This window comes from Ipomoea triloba, chromosome 3 (assembly GCF_003576645.1).
Source record: "Ipomoea triloba cultivar NCNSP0323 chromosome 3, ASM357664v1".
Classification (NCBI taxonomy): Eukaryota; Viridiplantae; Streptophyta; class Magnoliopsida; order Solanales; family Convolvulaceae; genus Ipomoea; species Ipomoea triloba.
The window spans coordinates 4,999,681-5,015,349 of NC_044918.1; the positions used below are offsets into that span (position 1 = coordinate 4,999,681).

At 36.5% G+C, this 15,669-nt stretch overlaps 3 protein-coding genes across 4 annotated transcripts; all 3 read right to left on the reverse strand.

The window, feature by feature from the left end:
- Positions 1 to 597: 597 nt before the first annotated feature.
- LOC116011863 (chaperone protein dnaJ 11, chloroplastic-like) lies at positions 598 to 1,581 on the reverse strand. Its single transcript, XM_031251276.1, has one exon. The coding sequence runs from the start codon at positions 1,496 to 1,498 to the stop codon at positions 959 to 961; it is 540 nt and encodes a 179-aa protein (XP_031107136.1). The 5' UTR covers positions 1,499 to 1,581; the 3' UTR covers positions 598 to 958.
- Positions 1,582 to 3,927: 2,346 nt separating this feature from the next.
- On the reverse strand, positions 3,928 to 9,271 carry LOC116014458 (DNA-(apurinic or apyrimidinic site) lyase 2). Its single transcript, XM_031254520.1, has 10 exons — positions 8,925 to 9,271; positions 8,139 to 8,366; positions 7,830 to 7,915; positions 7,615 to 7,730; positions 7,427 to 7,507; positions 7,051 to 7,248; positions 6,074 to 6,225; positions 4,950 to 5,569; positions 4,604 to 4,746; positions 3,928 to 4,320 (listed from the first exon to the last, which is right to left on the reverse strand). Exons 1-9 carry the CDS (start codon positions 9,145 to 9,147, stop codon positions 4,672 to 4,674), a joined length of 1,779 nt encoding a protein of 592 aa, XP_031110380.1. The 5' UTR covers positions 9,148 to 9,271; the 3' UTR covers positions 3,928 to 4,320; positions 4,604 to 4,671.
- A 1,346-nt stretch (positions 9,272 to 10,617) lies between these two features.
- On the reverse strand, positions 10,618 to 15,444 carry LOC116014513 (calcium-dependent protein kinase 16-like). Of its 2 annotated transcripts, XM_031254583.1 has the most exons (13): positions 15,266 to 15,444; positions 14,690 to 15,130; positions 14,056 to 14,186; positions 13,893 to 13,934; positions 13,661 to 13,772; positions 13,497 to 13,572; positions 13,150 to 13,319; positions 12,798 to 12,924; positions 12,140 to 12,255; positions 11,916 to 12,023; positions 11,772 to 11,834; positions 11,489 to 11,662; positions 10,618 to 11,162 (listed from the first exon to the last, which is right to left on the reverse strand). In XM_031254583.1, the coding sequence occupies exons 2-13, from the start codon at positions 15,086 to 15,088 to the stop codon at positions 11,019 to 11,021; spliced, it is 1,662 nt and encodes a 553-aa protein (XP_031110443.1). In that variant the 5' UTR covers positions 15,089 to 15,130; positions 15,266 to 15,444; the 3' UTR covers positions 10,618 to 11,018. The 2 variants fall into 2 exon arrangements, with proteins under 2 accessions (XP_031110443.1, XP_031110444.1); XM_031254584.1 differs by lacking the exon at positions 15,266 to 15,444 and having other exon boundaries at positions 14,056 to 14,230; positions 14,690 to 14,787.
- Positions 15,445 to 15,669: the final 225 nt, after the last annotated feature.

Here is a 15,669-nt window from a genome sequence, read left to right on the forward strand (position 1 = left end):
TGACTTTTCAACCATCCAATCAAACTGAAGGCTCGCAAAACAAGAAGAGTGTTTATACGGAGTACAAAATCAAAACAGTTAACTCCGACACTAATCTCACTTTTTCCTCATTAATCATAATTTCGTTTCCTTTTCTTTTTTGTTCGAATAAAATCATTTCCCAATCGAAACAGGAAGATCGGTTCGTGACGGTCGCAAGTGATTAATTCATTATAAAATAGTTTTAGAGAAAATTAAAAAGAGCTTCTAGATATTAAGCTAAAATTAAAATTGTCATCCAGAAGAGACCGAAGAATAATCATGTTAAAAATTCAATTATCGCCTGCGGCTATGCTTTTCTGCATATATAATAACGTAGGGATCAGTTCTAACTTCTAATCTATATTTAGAATAGCTAGGTGTTGACACTGAAAATTTGCTAAATATTGTTATTTTTTTAATATTAGTATATTTAAATGTATTTGGATAATATTGATATTATCTAATTTGTTAATTAGATAATATCAAAAGAGTTTGAATTTATCAAAACTCTTTATCTTACCGCTATAAATAGGACCTTTTATTTCTATGTATTCATCCTAGGAAAAATCATAGAAATAGCTTGAAGCTTATTTAGAGAATTAGAGATCATGATCATGAAAATAAAAGTCCCATGACCTTGAAAGTCCAAAGCTCCTCCATGCCTATCATATTGATCAAAATCTCCAATTGAAGATCAAGCCATTTGAACCCGGAGGCCCTTCAGAAGAACAAATATATAAGTTCTTCTTTGAAGATCAAGCCAGTAGAGATCCGGGGGCCCTTCAATGGAGCGTCAAGACATCAATTGAAGAATCAGAAGATCATCCAGAGATATTGTACCCACACCCATATTGATACATATTGTAACATGAATTTTGAATCCCATATATATATTCAAATTTCTTTGTTCACACTAGGAAAATAAAAATATATCCAGCTACCAGCACTGATCGGTCTCCCAATTCCGGCGAGTGTAGCCGGTGAATCTCGACATTTTTTCCGGCGCCGGAGAAGTACAAATGCCGGAGTGGACTTTGACACTCCGTCTCCGACGGAAGAGGCGCCGATCATAGTCGGCGCGTTTCTCGGGATCCGATAGAGTGGAGTACGCCGTATGAATTTTCATGAACTCGTTGGCCGACGATTCCTTCTGATCAGTCCCCGCCACGTCGGGATGGCAAGCCCGAGCAAGTCTCCGATACGCCGCCTTGATCTCCTCGCTCGTCGCGCCAACCGGAACTCCGAGCAAATCGTAAAACGACGTTGGAGAAAGAGAGGTCAAATTCGGAGGCGACGAAAACGAGGTAGTAGTAGTTGTTTCTGTTTCGAATTCAGCATAGGTAGCAGTGGCGGACGCCGCGACGCCTGAAAAACTTGATGGCCGGAATTTGACTGACGACGGTGAAACAGAGCTCTCCGACGAGAAAAAAGACGGGGAAGGAAGAAGAGAATTGTAGGGAGCGGAAAATGAAGCCATTGATAAACTCTGGAATTTAAACCAATTAGAGATGTGTAGTGGGAGTCAAAGAGTAAAGAGAATGGCGTATATATAGAGAATTGACGAGAAAGGAGGGAGGGGTTTAACTGTGGTTAACGGAGTTAACTTTTTAACGGTAGCGGGCAGGGGCTCCTATCAGTATTGGCTTTATTGTGTAGGGAATGCTTATCCGTTGTGCCTGGCCAGTTGGGAACTGGCGACCCGGCCACGCCGGATGGCCAACCAAAATTCAATTGAATTAATTCATTTCTTTTGTATAAATATCAGTATACTATTATATATATATATATATATATATATATATATGCATATATTATGTAATGGTGATAGTAAGAATGTAATTGATACATAGATACCAGTATACTATAAAAAAAATTATTATGCAATGGTAAAATTTGATTCAGGTGAGAACCACTGCTTGGGTGTGAACCTGTGAACTCCTATACACAGTTGAGATGTGAGATTGGACGGTCTGAGAAGTGTTGCAGTGGTGCATCCGGTCCAATTGTGCAGTAGTGCAGTGATATGGTGGTGCAATTATGTATATTTACCAGGTCAAAATCATTATAAACCACAAGACTGAACAAGATCAACGGTGCACAGGTTCACATGTTAACAAAAGTTTTCATTTAAACCTCTATATATATACACACTAATCACGCTCGAACTCAACTCAATAATAACCAAATCAAATTTGAATATTCATCCAATCAAGCTTAAATAGTTTGATTTGTTTACACCTCTAGAAAATGGTAACAATGTCTCCACATTAGCAAGTATTATAATCAATCACTAACAGGCTCCAAAAAAAAAAAAAAAAAAAAAAAAGTAGCGTAGGCATGCATGTTAAAAACCTAAATATCTGACCTAATTTCTATTTAAGGGCGCTCCAAAATAAGTGAGGATATAGCAACGACGGTGGAAATTGACCCCAGCATGGCTCTGGGGAAGGAAAGACCTTATTGCATACGTCTCTTACTGTGTTAATATAATTACTCAAATATGCTTACGAACATAAGTTGCACATTCTTATAATTAGAAATGCACTCTAAATTTGCAAAAAAAAGATATATTCCTCTTCTGTGTACATCACCATATTTGCTACTAACTATATCCGCGGCTACTAAAAGCTCTAATAAGATTCCAAAAAAAAAAAAAAAAACACGTATCCACATGTTGCTATTTTTTGACAAAAATAAATACTAGTCTCCATCGGTATAACAAAGAATCGTCATATACGGCCCCAATTAACAAATTTATATATCCACATAATGTGACACTTTGTAAATTAAGCATTTTCATCACATCAGATTGTTTGTGCCGACATGGGCTTCTATAACATTTAACTGAGTTTTTTAAAAATTGAGGGGACCAAGTTTCTTACAACTACACACAAAATAAAAAATATTAGGCTACAACCCTCATTGATAGCTCAGTTGATCATAGGGGTGAAATTTGAAAGGAAAGACCAAAGATTAAGTCTCACCCACGAAAGTGTGAGAGCAATCTCTCAAAATGAGAGGGCTTCTTATGCGTAGTAAACAAATGTCTATCATCTGTGTTCAACTGAGTTATCATGGAGATTTAACCTTTTGGAAAGAGAGAGAATTAGACTATATATGATGTTCTTGAAAAGCTTTGACTTTTAAATTTTCAATTAGTGCCAGAAGGTACAGATTAAGTATTAGGCTACTTGCCAAGTAAATGGGCTTTGTCACACTTCCTCTAATCATCGTTTCCTTGTATCCAAGGGTCACGCACAAAACGGTAAACTTTGTTTAAATAATAAAGTCTTCACGTACCTATCAAGGAACAGCTCTTAATCAAAGTGGGCACACTTATTGAATCCTTATCCAATATCATCAGCTTGAAGTAGAGACCAATAAGGAACCTTCCAAAAACAATGCTATAAATCTGGACCTAAGTGCTAGTGTGACCACTTGTTCCCAAAGGTTCCGTTTCGATTTGGTTAAGAAACCTTCCAAATCGAAGGACAGGACTAGAAAAATATGTGAAGACTAACGCTTGCCAATTGATGATTTAACATCTCTATAAAAACAATAAATGTAGACCATCCCTGTCTCTTTAACAACATAAATCAACGAAGGAGTTCTTGCAAAGATATATCTTTCCACTAACTGCCATAGGGGATTTCACATCCTTGGAATCATAGTGGTCACTAGGATGAAGACCTCTCAATGCCAAGCGCACCACTTGATTATATTAAGAGAAAAAAATCCATTTGGTCCATTTTTGGAGGTAGTAGCACTGTTATTGTAAAGAAAAATGGAAATAACACTACAAAGGTAATAATGTAAAAACTCTTTTAAGAATATTTTTTTAAGGTGCAAATTTACTAGTTATCTATCTAGATTTTGTCATCAATAAAAAAAAATGCAAATTGTATCTCTGGAGTCTGGACTTAAAAAGCAATTTTACAAATTGGATAATTTCTCAAGGAGCATTTACATTTTAAACTGAGTCTAAATAACTTAGGTAGATCTAGTGGAATTAGTCACTGGTTAGCCAATGTTCAAATTTAAATACAATTGGATTGCAGTTTTAGTGTTTCAAAGGTAGATCTGGTCACATACCATTACAATTGTAAAAATAAAAGCTGCACAGACCAACTTTTTAATCAGGCATTTTATCAGACAAATCCTCAAAGCAAACATCACCTCTTGAGTCCTTAAAGATTAATGAGCTTTGTCTACATGCCCTTGTTGGTAAGATCAATCAATTGAATATATACTCCCCATTCCTTTAGTTGTTCAAACTTCAAAGTTCTCAATATCCATTACCTTCATAGCAAATTAACTTTCTTTAGGCATATAACTAAAGGTTTTTCCTTACATCAAGCTCAGGTATTTCTCTAAAACGAGCCCGTTTTGACAAAATATGAATTCAATCACAGAAACTTTCCTTAAGGCTAATATATGGGGTTAGAAAATATTTGCAAAATATGCAAATGGCAATTAGCTATAGAAAAGGTAGATACATGAAGAAAAAGTGAAAAACATTAATAAAACTCAAAGAGGGGTGTTGCTATAGAGTCTAGAGAGAAGATTTCATAATTTTACTGACCTGAAATCTGAAGGCACTTCGTTTACATGCTTTTCATGGTAGTTTGTCTCGTATAGAAGCAAATACTGCTAGTTTTTGCCCTTGGGTTTTGAAGCAGCCCACTTAAAGTAACCACAATTTGCTTCAGGATTAGATGCAGGTCCCTTGTAAAAGGAAACCAGAATTTTTTAGAATATAGGAGAAAAAATTATAGATTTATAGATATAACATAAATGACTAAATGACAATGTGTGTCATTGTGTTTGCATGTAACTTGAAAGCCTGCTAAACAATTATAATCGTAATATATGAACAAGTACACTACAGTGAAGTATAGGAGATAGACAGTGAACATAAATGGTCATACCTCAGCACGAGCGCAGACATAAAACCTGCGTCCCAAATTGGGGCCTGGTTTCTTAACAAGCCTAGAAACACAAGGCTCCTTATGGCCCTTACAAAGTGGTACGCTATTCTGCATAAATTGTTGAATCCTCTGCCACTCCTGCAATGCATCAGCCCTCTTCTCTTTGTCTGAAGAGTTGCATGCATCTAGCAGACCTACCTCCTGAGCAGATGCACTCTCTGAGTTATGGTTACCATTTTCAGCAGCATTATCACAATATACATTTGGAAGGGAATTAGAGATATCCTTCTGATTATGCTTGTCGACCACACAATTGTTATCTAAAGTTCCACTTTCACTTGAAGCTTTCTGGAAAAATGACTTGAGTGTGAGCTGAGACCCCCGACTGTCTCGTGCTCTTTTCTTACTCTCTGAGCAAGGCAATAAATTAGCAGTACTTCCTAAACTACGCATTGTCATGTGAGAATCTTTACTTGAGGAGCATTCATAGCTCTCCTCTAATCTTGATATGGAACTATCCTGTGTAATGTTTGGATCAGTAATACTTTCATCTGGTGATGAAGTGGGTCCACCATTAATTTCAGTTGGATTGGATGATTCCCTTTTCATTAACATTGACACTGCATATAAAGCAGAGTTTCAAAAAAAAGTAAAAATAAAAATTGATGCATCAGTTAAAATGAATCCCATACTACACCTTGACTATACAAATTTACAAATTACAACTTGAGATGCAATCAAACAACAATTCTGGTAAAGGCACAAGAGGAATACGCACATCATATAGGATATTCACACCAAATACCTGAGGAGAACTTCACATTCCCATTTAGTACTGATGAAAAAAAGCTATTTAAAAACCAGAATTAACTACTTGCTAAGTGCACATTTTCAAGTTTACATTACTTATTACCCTTGAAAAGAAATCAACAATTTGTTCAACTATTCAAACAACAAGATAAACTGAAGATTTACTGCCCTTATTTACCAAATTGCTGTAACATTCTGAGAAGACAAATGGTAAACTATTGCCATGCGAAACTAAAGTCACAAATGACAATCATATGGACTTAAAAATTGAATAATAGAACGTACTCATAATTGAGGTAACAAGAAATGCGCACCAAGAGTTTGCTGATACCCAGAGACCTGTGGATGGTATCTGGTAGATAATGAGGGAGTGTTGTGTTGTAATACTTCTGGGATTCCCGTTAATGTCATATAAACAGGAGCATGATCAGAACCTTCTAACTTGATACTTCTTCCTCCTTTCCATCTGCAGATACAGAATAGTGTAAGTGGACTTATTGCTTCCTCTCTTGTATAAATATGGCAGTTTATGTCAAAATCCAAGATGGAAAGTTGAATACATCAGTACTGTTTATTATGCTGAAGCGTATAAGCTTGTGATTTTCATTCTATGAAAGCTATCTTTGGGAGATTAAAAAAGGTGGCAGCAATAACTTTTGTCTCAAAAGACGCAGCCAGGGCAATAAGTTGGATAATAGATCATACAGATTATAACTTTACTTGGACCCTCTCCTGTTTCAAGAATTACATCTAAAACCTCAATCAACACTAAAAAAAACAAGTGTAATATTAGCAATATGATGGGAAATGGATATGTACTATGGAGTATGGACTAAAGTGAAATAGAAAATGAATACCTAGGGGTTCAGGCATAATTTCCAAAAATAAGAGGGGTCCAGTTACTAGCCTAAATCTCAGAGTAAGTGAAATTATCTGTAAATTATATTATGCATACTATAACACACAGAGTATTACCCTTTAGTCTTTTATTTGAATTCATAAAGGAAATAGAGGAACCGGGATTCAATGTTTATTATCTATATCAAGATCATCAACTGGAGTGCATTTTGGATGCTATGCGATGTGCAAAAAGTTATCTGACATTTTTCATTAGTAATCTGTAATCCTAGCTTGTCAGCATAAATGCATGTTGAGCTACTTCCAAGAGACATACTGCACAACATGAACATAGACGCATCTAATCCGTATACCATTCATTTTTTGTAAGTGCATTGTCATGCAAATCCATAGCTAATCATATGGTCATCATCTAGACATAACTACAATTTACCTTGGTGTATTTCCAGGTTTCCACCTTCGGAATTGCACCAGTATGTCACAGTCTTTAACATGGCAAGTTACAAAGTCATGGCCTTGATTGTGCTCTTCATGTAAACATGACCCTGCAGTAAGTATATGGTCAATCCTTGACCCATAATTAAATTCCTCAGCACCAGTACTAGTTGACCAACATGTATAGGCTTCTCTTCTGCAAAAACATCCCAGAACAAGATAAATTGAATATGAAATAATCACTTGAACAGAACCATAGACCCATGAAGTTTCTTTCCGGGTATAATAGAAAATTAGTTAAAACACAATTAAAAGGTCTATGACTTTTCCCTTGTCTCTTGAAGACACTAAAGGCAAAGGAGTGAGCTACCAACCTATCAGGAAATTTTGTTCTGAATACATCCAAGAAACTCCCACCACTTTGCACCAATAACGATCTAAACCATTTTCTAAACCTGCTTTACAGTAATCAACAAATCACAAGGAATAAGAGAACTACAAGTTTTATTAAGATAACAAAGTCAATAAACTAAATGGGCATAAAATTCAAATAACAGCTCACTCATTCTTCTCAAAATCGGGTCCTGCATCACAACGATCAATAGAAGCAGGAGCAATATTAAGATCCCCAACAACAACTATCCTCCTTCCTTGACGTAGTAGACAATCCCATCTTCTCTAAAACAAATTATATTCAAAGAAGACTACATAGTCAAAAGCTGCAAAGCTCAAATTCTAAAGAACAAGAACCCAAATACCCAAGTAAGATTGAATAACCTCTAATATCTTGAAAAATGTAAGCTTAAATTGGATTCTTTCGGAATCATCAGAACCAGCCCTAGGACCATATATATTGAAAAGAACTGTCAATTCCAAACAACCATATGTTAAAAAGCAGTAAATAAGTTTCAGTGCATTGTGAAGGTAGATGTGAATATTCAGCAAGACATTAGAATCATAAAATATCTGTACTTTCAAATATTGAACCAAAACAATGATAAGACTGCTAGAGGAGATCCCATTGAAATGCTAGATGAGACCGCTAGCTGAAAAATCGTTACATATCAAATAGTGCATGTTACCTACCAAAATGCCCATGATCTGTGATTATACAACGCCCCTCACTATCGACTTTAAGAAGTTCATCCCTAGAAAATCCCTCAAGGCCTTGTGCAATCAGAGAACTGTTATCTTTTCTAGATCCACATCCCTGAGAAGCCTTAAGAAGTCCTGTAAATCCCTCCTCTGCACCAATGGGTAAGGCCACTTCATTGCTCGAAATTGCAGATTTTACACGGCAAAATGTAGCAACACCTGCTTAAACCATTACAATAACAAACTTACTCATCTATGTTGTGCTAGTTAGGAAGAGCTCGTGATTAGGAATTTTGACCATAATCTGAATAATCCATAACCAACTCACATTATTCATGTGTTATCAGCTTAAATAAGCTAAAAAAAAATCTTATAAAATTTAGGATCTTCTTTTGAGAATAATCTTTGTGAAACCTGTAAAAAGTATAATACTCCGTATCTAGTTTATGATCTAAAATAATCTAGTGAAATAAATACTACCGTCAATATATTATGTCTGACTTGCATAGCAATAGCAACCTAAAAACCTTAGAAGCTTCAATTTCAACAGCAATTCGAGCTTAATAAACTACTTAATGATTGTTCAATACAGTGATCGGTTTACATGCCAACAGCAAATGGTGTATGAGCTAATCTCTTTTAAAGGCGCAAAATCGCATAACCAGTGAAGTCTAGCACAAAATTTGAAAGATGAACAATGTAAAATTGAAGAAACGGAATGAAATTTAGGCAAATGGTGAATATACACGAGGAAGGGGAGTAGAGGTGGAAACAAACCGGAATAGCCAGCGGAGCGGCCCTTATCGGAAGTGCGAGTGCAAGAGAAGAAGGACTCGTAGCCTTCAGCCCTAACCAAGTCGGCTCGCAGGTCTTGTCTCGATAGTTTCGTCTCCTGGAAGCAGATGATATCAGCGTCGAGCGAATCGAGAAGGCCGGGAAGAGAACCGAACTGTGAGACTCGAGGCCTTAGGCCGTTCACGTTGTACGTCACTATCCTCATTCATTCATTCATTCGCGCATCACTGCTACAAGAGGAGTTTCCAACGCAATGCTGAGTCCACTCGCTAACTCGTTTCGTTTTTGCTACTGCGCTCAAATCCTTCGTTCACTTTTTTCCGGGCAGCAAATTCTATGTTGGGGTAAGGGTCAAAAAGAACTTTCAAATATTCCGATACATTGTCATTATACTCTATCTCATTTTACATGTCCTACTTACTATTCATTGGTCAAATCAATTTTTTCTTTTTGTTTATTTTCTTTAGTAATGTTTACTCATTTTTAAATTTGATTTTTTGTGTTTAATAGTACTTTTAGTATAGTTTCTAAATATATAAATTTTGTATATTAATACTAAACTTAATATTATGAAAAATTGGATTAAAAATAATTTCAATCAAGTTTCGTTAACCGAATCAGACACTTAAAATGGGACGGAGGTAGTATTATATAGTAGTTGGTATGATTGTTACACTACTTTTATACTTCAAATGTGAAGATATTAGTTGACAAGATTAATCTGACACATAGATGGAACATACTAACATTGATGTTAAATGTATACAGGGTTGAAATGTCAACATTATTTATCATGTTACAGAAAATCTTAATTACACTTTTTTTTATAACTTAAATGATTATTTTAAAACATTTTTAAGTTTGAGAATTCAATTGATATTTTTGATACGGTTGGAGACGGGAGAATCTATTTAAACATTATCCTGTTTATTTTTATTTTCTCTCCCTCTCTATCCACTTATAATATACGGAGTATACTTTTAGTTTAAAAGAACCACGTCCCCGAATAATTATTATAATTAAAAATAATATATATATGTGTGTGTACGCGCGCGCATGCGCGTATTAATTTTTTTTAAATTAAAATTACACTAATTTAAAATTTTGACTAAAAAATAATTGGAGAACGGGAATTCCCTGTCCCCATCTAATTCCCTGTGGAGACGAGGATGAGGACAATTTTCAATTTTTCGTCGGGGATGGGGACGGGGTCGGGGTTGGGGTTTTGAGGACAAGGAGTGTACCCTCCGCCCCGTTGCCATCCCTAATGGATTTTACCACATATATTATATATAATTTTTTTTATAGCTTCAATCAATAATTCAATGTGGATATTGATAACATCATTGATAGAACAATTAAGACTTTAGTGAGTGACTAACCTAGTGTGGTGGGGTGGTGAAGTTAGATGGATTGAAACGATATACAACCAATTATAATACATATTCAAGTAAAAACTAATGATCGACTAGAAAAGTCAAACATATTGTATGGAAGGTGTTGCACATAGCTTAGTGCAATTGTCGTGCTTGCGTGTGAACGAGAAGTGGCAAAGCACTTTGAGCCTATCTAGCCGGTGTATGCAAGGTTGTTCCAATCAAATTAGGGTATATATAAGACAAAATTTTGTGTGAGATAGTTCCACGAATCATTGTCGGTGAGATTGGTCAGCGAGTTGTAAACAATTGACGTGTAAATATTGGTCAACTTTTATAGTTCTCATTTTACCATAACTTTTCCCAACAAGTCCACCAAGGTTCACAAACACCAATATTGGTTTCGTTGCAATGGATTAGATTTACCGGCACATAAAAAAACAGTTAATGTACAAGGAGCTCCGCGAAATATACAAATGCTGTTGGTGGTTGATTTGGATAAGGCAGGCAACTGCACCCTCAGTGGTTCCATATAGGGGCAAATTGAGCAGGATATGAATGGAGGCAGTTATGGCTAAGCGGCTATCTGTTGGAGGCAGCAATGCATGGCAACAGAGACAACTGAAGCAGTTAACAACCATTGTACGATGATGATCTTTCCGCGACGAAAAATATTTGCTGGGAACTTTAACATGCACTTCTAATGTCTCTGTCTTACAGATGGGGAAGAGCTCAGGCTTGCAGTTCTTAAGAGCTTGCGGAATTCTGTCAAGCTTATCTTCCCATCTCGATCCATGTCTGCTTCGTCCAGAAGGGGGTTTATGGAGCCTCGTAAGCCCGTGTGCTGCAAGACACATTAGTATTGTGTAAACAACAGCCATCTACAAGCAATTCGAGATGCATATTTCGGGGGCAACGCTAAGCTGGTCAGACTATTAACTTGGTAACTACAAGATTACAAGTTCAACTTTCAATAGCAGTGACCTATCACAGGGCTGGGTTTACCCAGTGTACACCCTCAGGCAACCTTAGCTGAATTGGTTACGCTGTTGACTTAGTAACCACAAAGTTATAATTTACAAGTCTGACTCCCAGCAGGAGTGGCTTATTGGCTTTCTTGATTCGAGCTGGTCAACTATGAACAATCTAGGACAGGATCGAAAAACTTACCATTTTAAGTTCATCTAGAGTGATATATCCATCTCTGTCAACATCAAATTTCTCGAAAGCAGTCTGTGATCTTTGGTGCCATTTTTCTGTATTATGTTCCTCCATCTGATTGACGTGCAAAGTGGCAGCAACAAACTCTTCAAAATCCACGAGTCCATCGGTGTTGCTGTCAATCTGCCAAGCATATAGCTAGTACTGATCAGGAATTAACTATAAAAGGACGAGGAGATTGAAGCCCAATAAGCGGATCTGAAACTGCTGAAAATAATGCTACTGAACATACCGCTTGAAGAATCTCAAGAACACGCGATTCTTTCATTCTCCATGGAATATCCTTAGCAAGTGCCTGCATTAAAGCCGTACACGTTTGTAAAATATTTGCGTATTTTCAACAACTACAAGAATCTGCGTGACTGTAAAAACATACCAGTCTCATTTCTTCCAGTGTAATGACGCCATTCTTATCCACATCAATAGCCTCAAATTGATCTCTGAGATCAGCCAACTCTTCTGGATCAAGTGTGGTAGCTAATGCCTGGAGTATAATGCATCAACGCGTAAAAAATAAGTACCACAAATAATACTCCAGTATGTAAAACGAGCATTTTGATTCACAGAAAGCTTATTGGATGGAGCAAGTATAAACTTAACCCTTAAAGCAATCTGTTTTAGACGACTGTATTTAACAAATTGCCGCATGTTGGACAGAACAGAAATGTCAAGAGGGATGTCTGATGCAATGCCTCCCTCTCGCACCCACTGATGTGCTGCAAAAGAATTATCGGATAAGTACATCATCCCGAAGCAGGAACCGAATAGTATACAGGATTCATGACATTATAAAAATAAAATAAGACCTAAAAAACAAGAAGGTAGGGTGTGTGGGTCGAGGAATGGTCTATTGTAAAACACAATTATCAAAATGGTAAAATAATTGTTGGGCAGAGGCCTGAAGGGTTAATCAAGTCCAGCACCAGGTGGCTAGGGGGATTGTTGGGTCGAGGCCTTCAGGCCAAGTCCAGCACCATGCCTTTCGAAAATGTGGCTCTGGCTGCTACGCAGGTATAAGGAAATAAAGTTGCGCCTTCACTACCAGCTATAACTTTTGGCGTAGTGGCCGCCTATAGCTTTTGGACAGGAAAGTGATAGAATGGATAAAAAAAATCATGTCGAAAAGATCTCTGCTTCTCATTAACCTTCATATAGACAGCCCAGTGATCGGAGTCAACAACATTGCTATGCCTAAGGATTTAAATGCCAACCATTCATAAGAACACGCGTGAATGCAAAATACAATAGTAATACTTACAAAGGGCCTGAGCAGCAGTAAGTCTAGCGTAAGGATCCTTCACCAGTAATTTCTTAACGAAATCTTTAGCACTGTTACTTATGCTTGGCCATGGCTTGCGACGAAAATCAGGTTTGTTTCTTAGAACCTATAACACACATATATTAGAATATACCCGAGAATACTACAGAGTACATGAAAGAGAGGTTTGGTGAAGACTGAAGCAAAAAGCTAAGGGCAAAAGAAAGTTACCATCCAAGTCAAAATGTTATTGAATTGCAAATACGGAGTAAATCAGAATTAGTTTGGGAGTAAAGATTACATGAGTTGAGTATAGCAAAGAAAATCTCAGGATAGAGCCTCGGCAACTCACCTCCTTGAATATGCCATCTTCTGTTTTATCCCAAAAGGGTCGCCGACCAGAAAGCAAAATATAGGTTATTACACCAATGCTCCATACATCTGACTCGGGGCCTGATTTACGCTTCAAGACCTCTGGAGCAACATAATATGCACTCCCGACAATATCTTGAAACTTCTTTCCTGCATTCATCACTCCTCGTGAAGTTCAAACTTCGATTATGGAAGCGATAAATCTAGATCCTATATGATTGACAGCTTTAAGAGCTAAATGAATGTAAACTAGAACGATAAATACCCGAGTTCATCTCATATAAAATACTACGGTGTATATGATTTCAATTTTCAAAATCTAATCACCTGGTCTTATGAAGTCTGAAAGACCAAAATCAGTTGCCTTCAATGAAGAATCCTCTTGTGATTTGAAAAGAAAATTCTACATCAAAGAAATGCATGTAAAATTGTAAATGAAGCAGAATATGCAGCGGGACCCAGTCAAAAAAACCGAAATTTATTGTCCATACCTCTGGTTTCATATCTCGATGTACCATACCGTGTAAATGACACTCTGCTGCAACTTTTAGCATCTGTCTTACAACAATTGCAGCATCTTTTTCAGAATAACGGCTATCTTTCCTGATTACAGAAAAATATTGTTAAGCCCTATACAATTATGCTCACTCGGGAATTCATGTGCTAGAGCTCAGACTGCAACCCGTGGATAGTTTATTGTCCCAAAAGTTGAGGAATACTTACTTTGCCAAGATACGGTCCAGTAGTTCTCCACCTTCACATAACCTAAAAGATATAAAAGAATTTGAAGAATAAGCCACATACTTTCCGAATCAAGAAACATAGAATAAAAGCGCTTGCAACTTAAGTGGTGAACTATCAATAGGGTCCAAAAAATGTCACTTACTCCATAACAATATACACGGAATTCTCGTCCTCAAATGCATTATGAAACTGAACCACGTTCTCGTGACCAGTTAAGGCACTTAATATCTTAACTTCTCGCCTGACATCTTCAACCGCAATAGGAAGGATCATCTGTCGTGAATCAGGACTCGTTATGATAATTGCAACCAAGGTAGCTGGAAAGTTACAGACTTTAAAAACAATGCAATTCACAAGCCAGAATGTAACTGATCAGAAATCACAACCCATGCTTCTACCTTCACACTTCTACCAATATAAGAAGTATGGTAATTAGTAGCATCTCAGCAAGGAATTATAAGAGAGAGAGAGAGGAGATTTTATCTCAGTTCATATTACAAACAAAAAAAAAAACATATTCTTCTGAAAATGGAACTACATTATATTTCAGGAGCTTGCTGGATTCCATATCAATAACCAAGAATGTAAATTTATTGCCCGTTCGGACAGCTCAATTGGTTCCTGTTCGATAAATTTAAAAATTGTAAAGGTAAATTAAGGAATAACATTAAAAACTCCACCAAAAGAACAGAAATCCCATTTCCAATACAGGGAGAGGAGATCAAATCACACACAAAAACAAAAAAGGGGGAAAAACATTAAGGAAAACAAATTACCTTATTCTTCTCAATTTTCTTAACAGCAACGCGATCTCCGGTGGACTTATCTGTGGCAGCATAGGTGTACCCGAATTGACCATGTCCCAACAACTTGCCAATAATATACATCTTTTCAAAATTCTTATCATACCCAAAATCTGTTCTTTTCCCACAAGGAATAACCCCACTATGCTTCTTGGAACTGATCTTCGCATTCGAATTCCTGGCTTTGTTGGACGCTGCTTCTTTGGCCTTTTGTGTAAGATAATTCGACACATCTTGTTTCCTCGATGTGACAGTGTTGGTAGACGGCGGCTTCGTGGTCGTCTTGCGGTTGTTCGAGGCGGCATTGGTGGCGGAGGAGGAGTTATTGCTATTGGTGCTACTAGATTTTTTTCTTGTAAAGCAGTTACCCATTTCCCCAAATGTGTATAAAGCTCCAAACTTTTCTTCAATTTCCTTTAGGGATCACAAGATTCACAATTATCAGATAAATATCAGGAATGAATGATCATATGCAAAGATTAATTTTATTTATTTATTGATTTATTTCTTAAGCGGCAATCAAATTCATATGCATACTTATATACTTACAGAGAAATTCCGAAACCAATAATAATGAGATTTAAGAAAGGAAAGCTTGGAGCAGAAAGGATGAACGGGGTAAAGATTGAAGGTGGCGCCGGAGGTCAAAACAGACTTTTGGAAGAAGATGAGAGAGATAACAATGTGGTTTTCTCTTTTTTTTTGTTCTTTTTTTTTTTTTTCAAGAAATTTACTACTGGTATTTCTTTGTCTGTTTTAGTATTGTTGTAATTTAAGGTATCCCATGCATACTGAGACTATATTTACATTATACAATTTTCAGAATATATCACAGTAGAAATTATGATATTTAAATTTAGAATATAAAGTATTTTATACTTAGTAATTTGCAAATTAAAAAATAATAATAAATAAAGAGTTTTACTATATGGACTTCTAAATTTTACTATTTA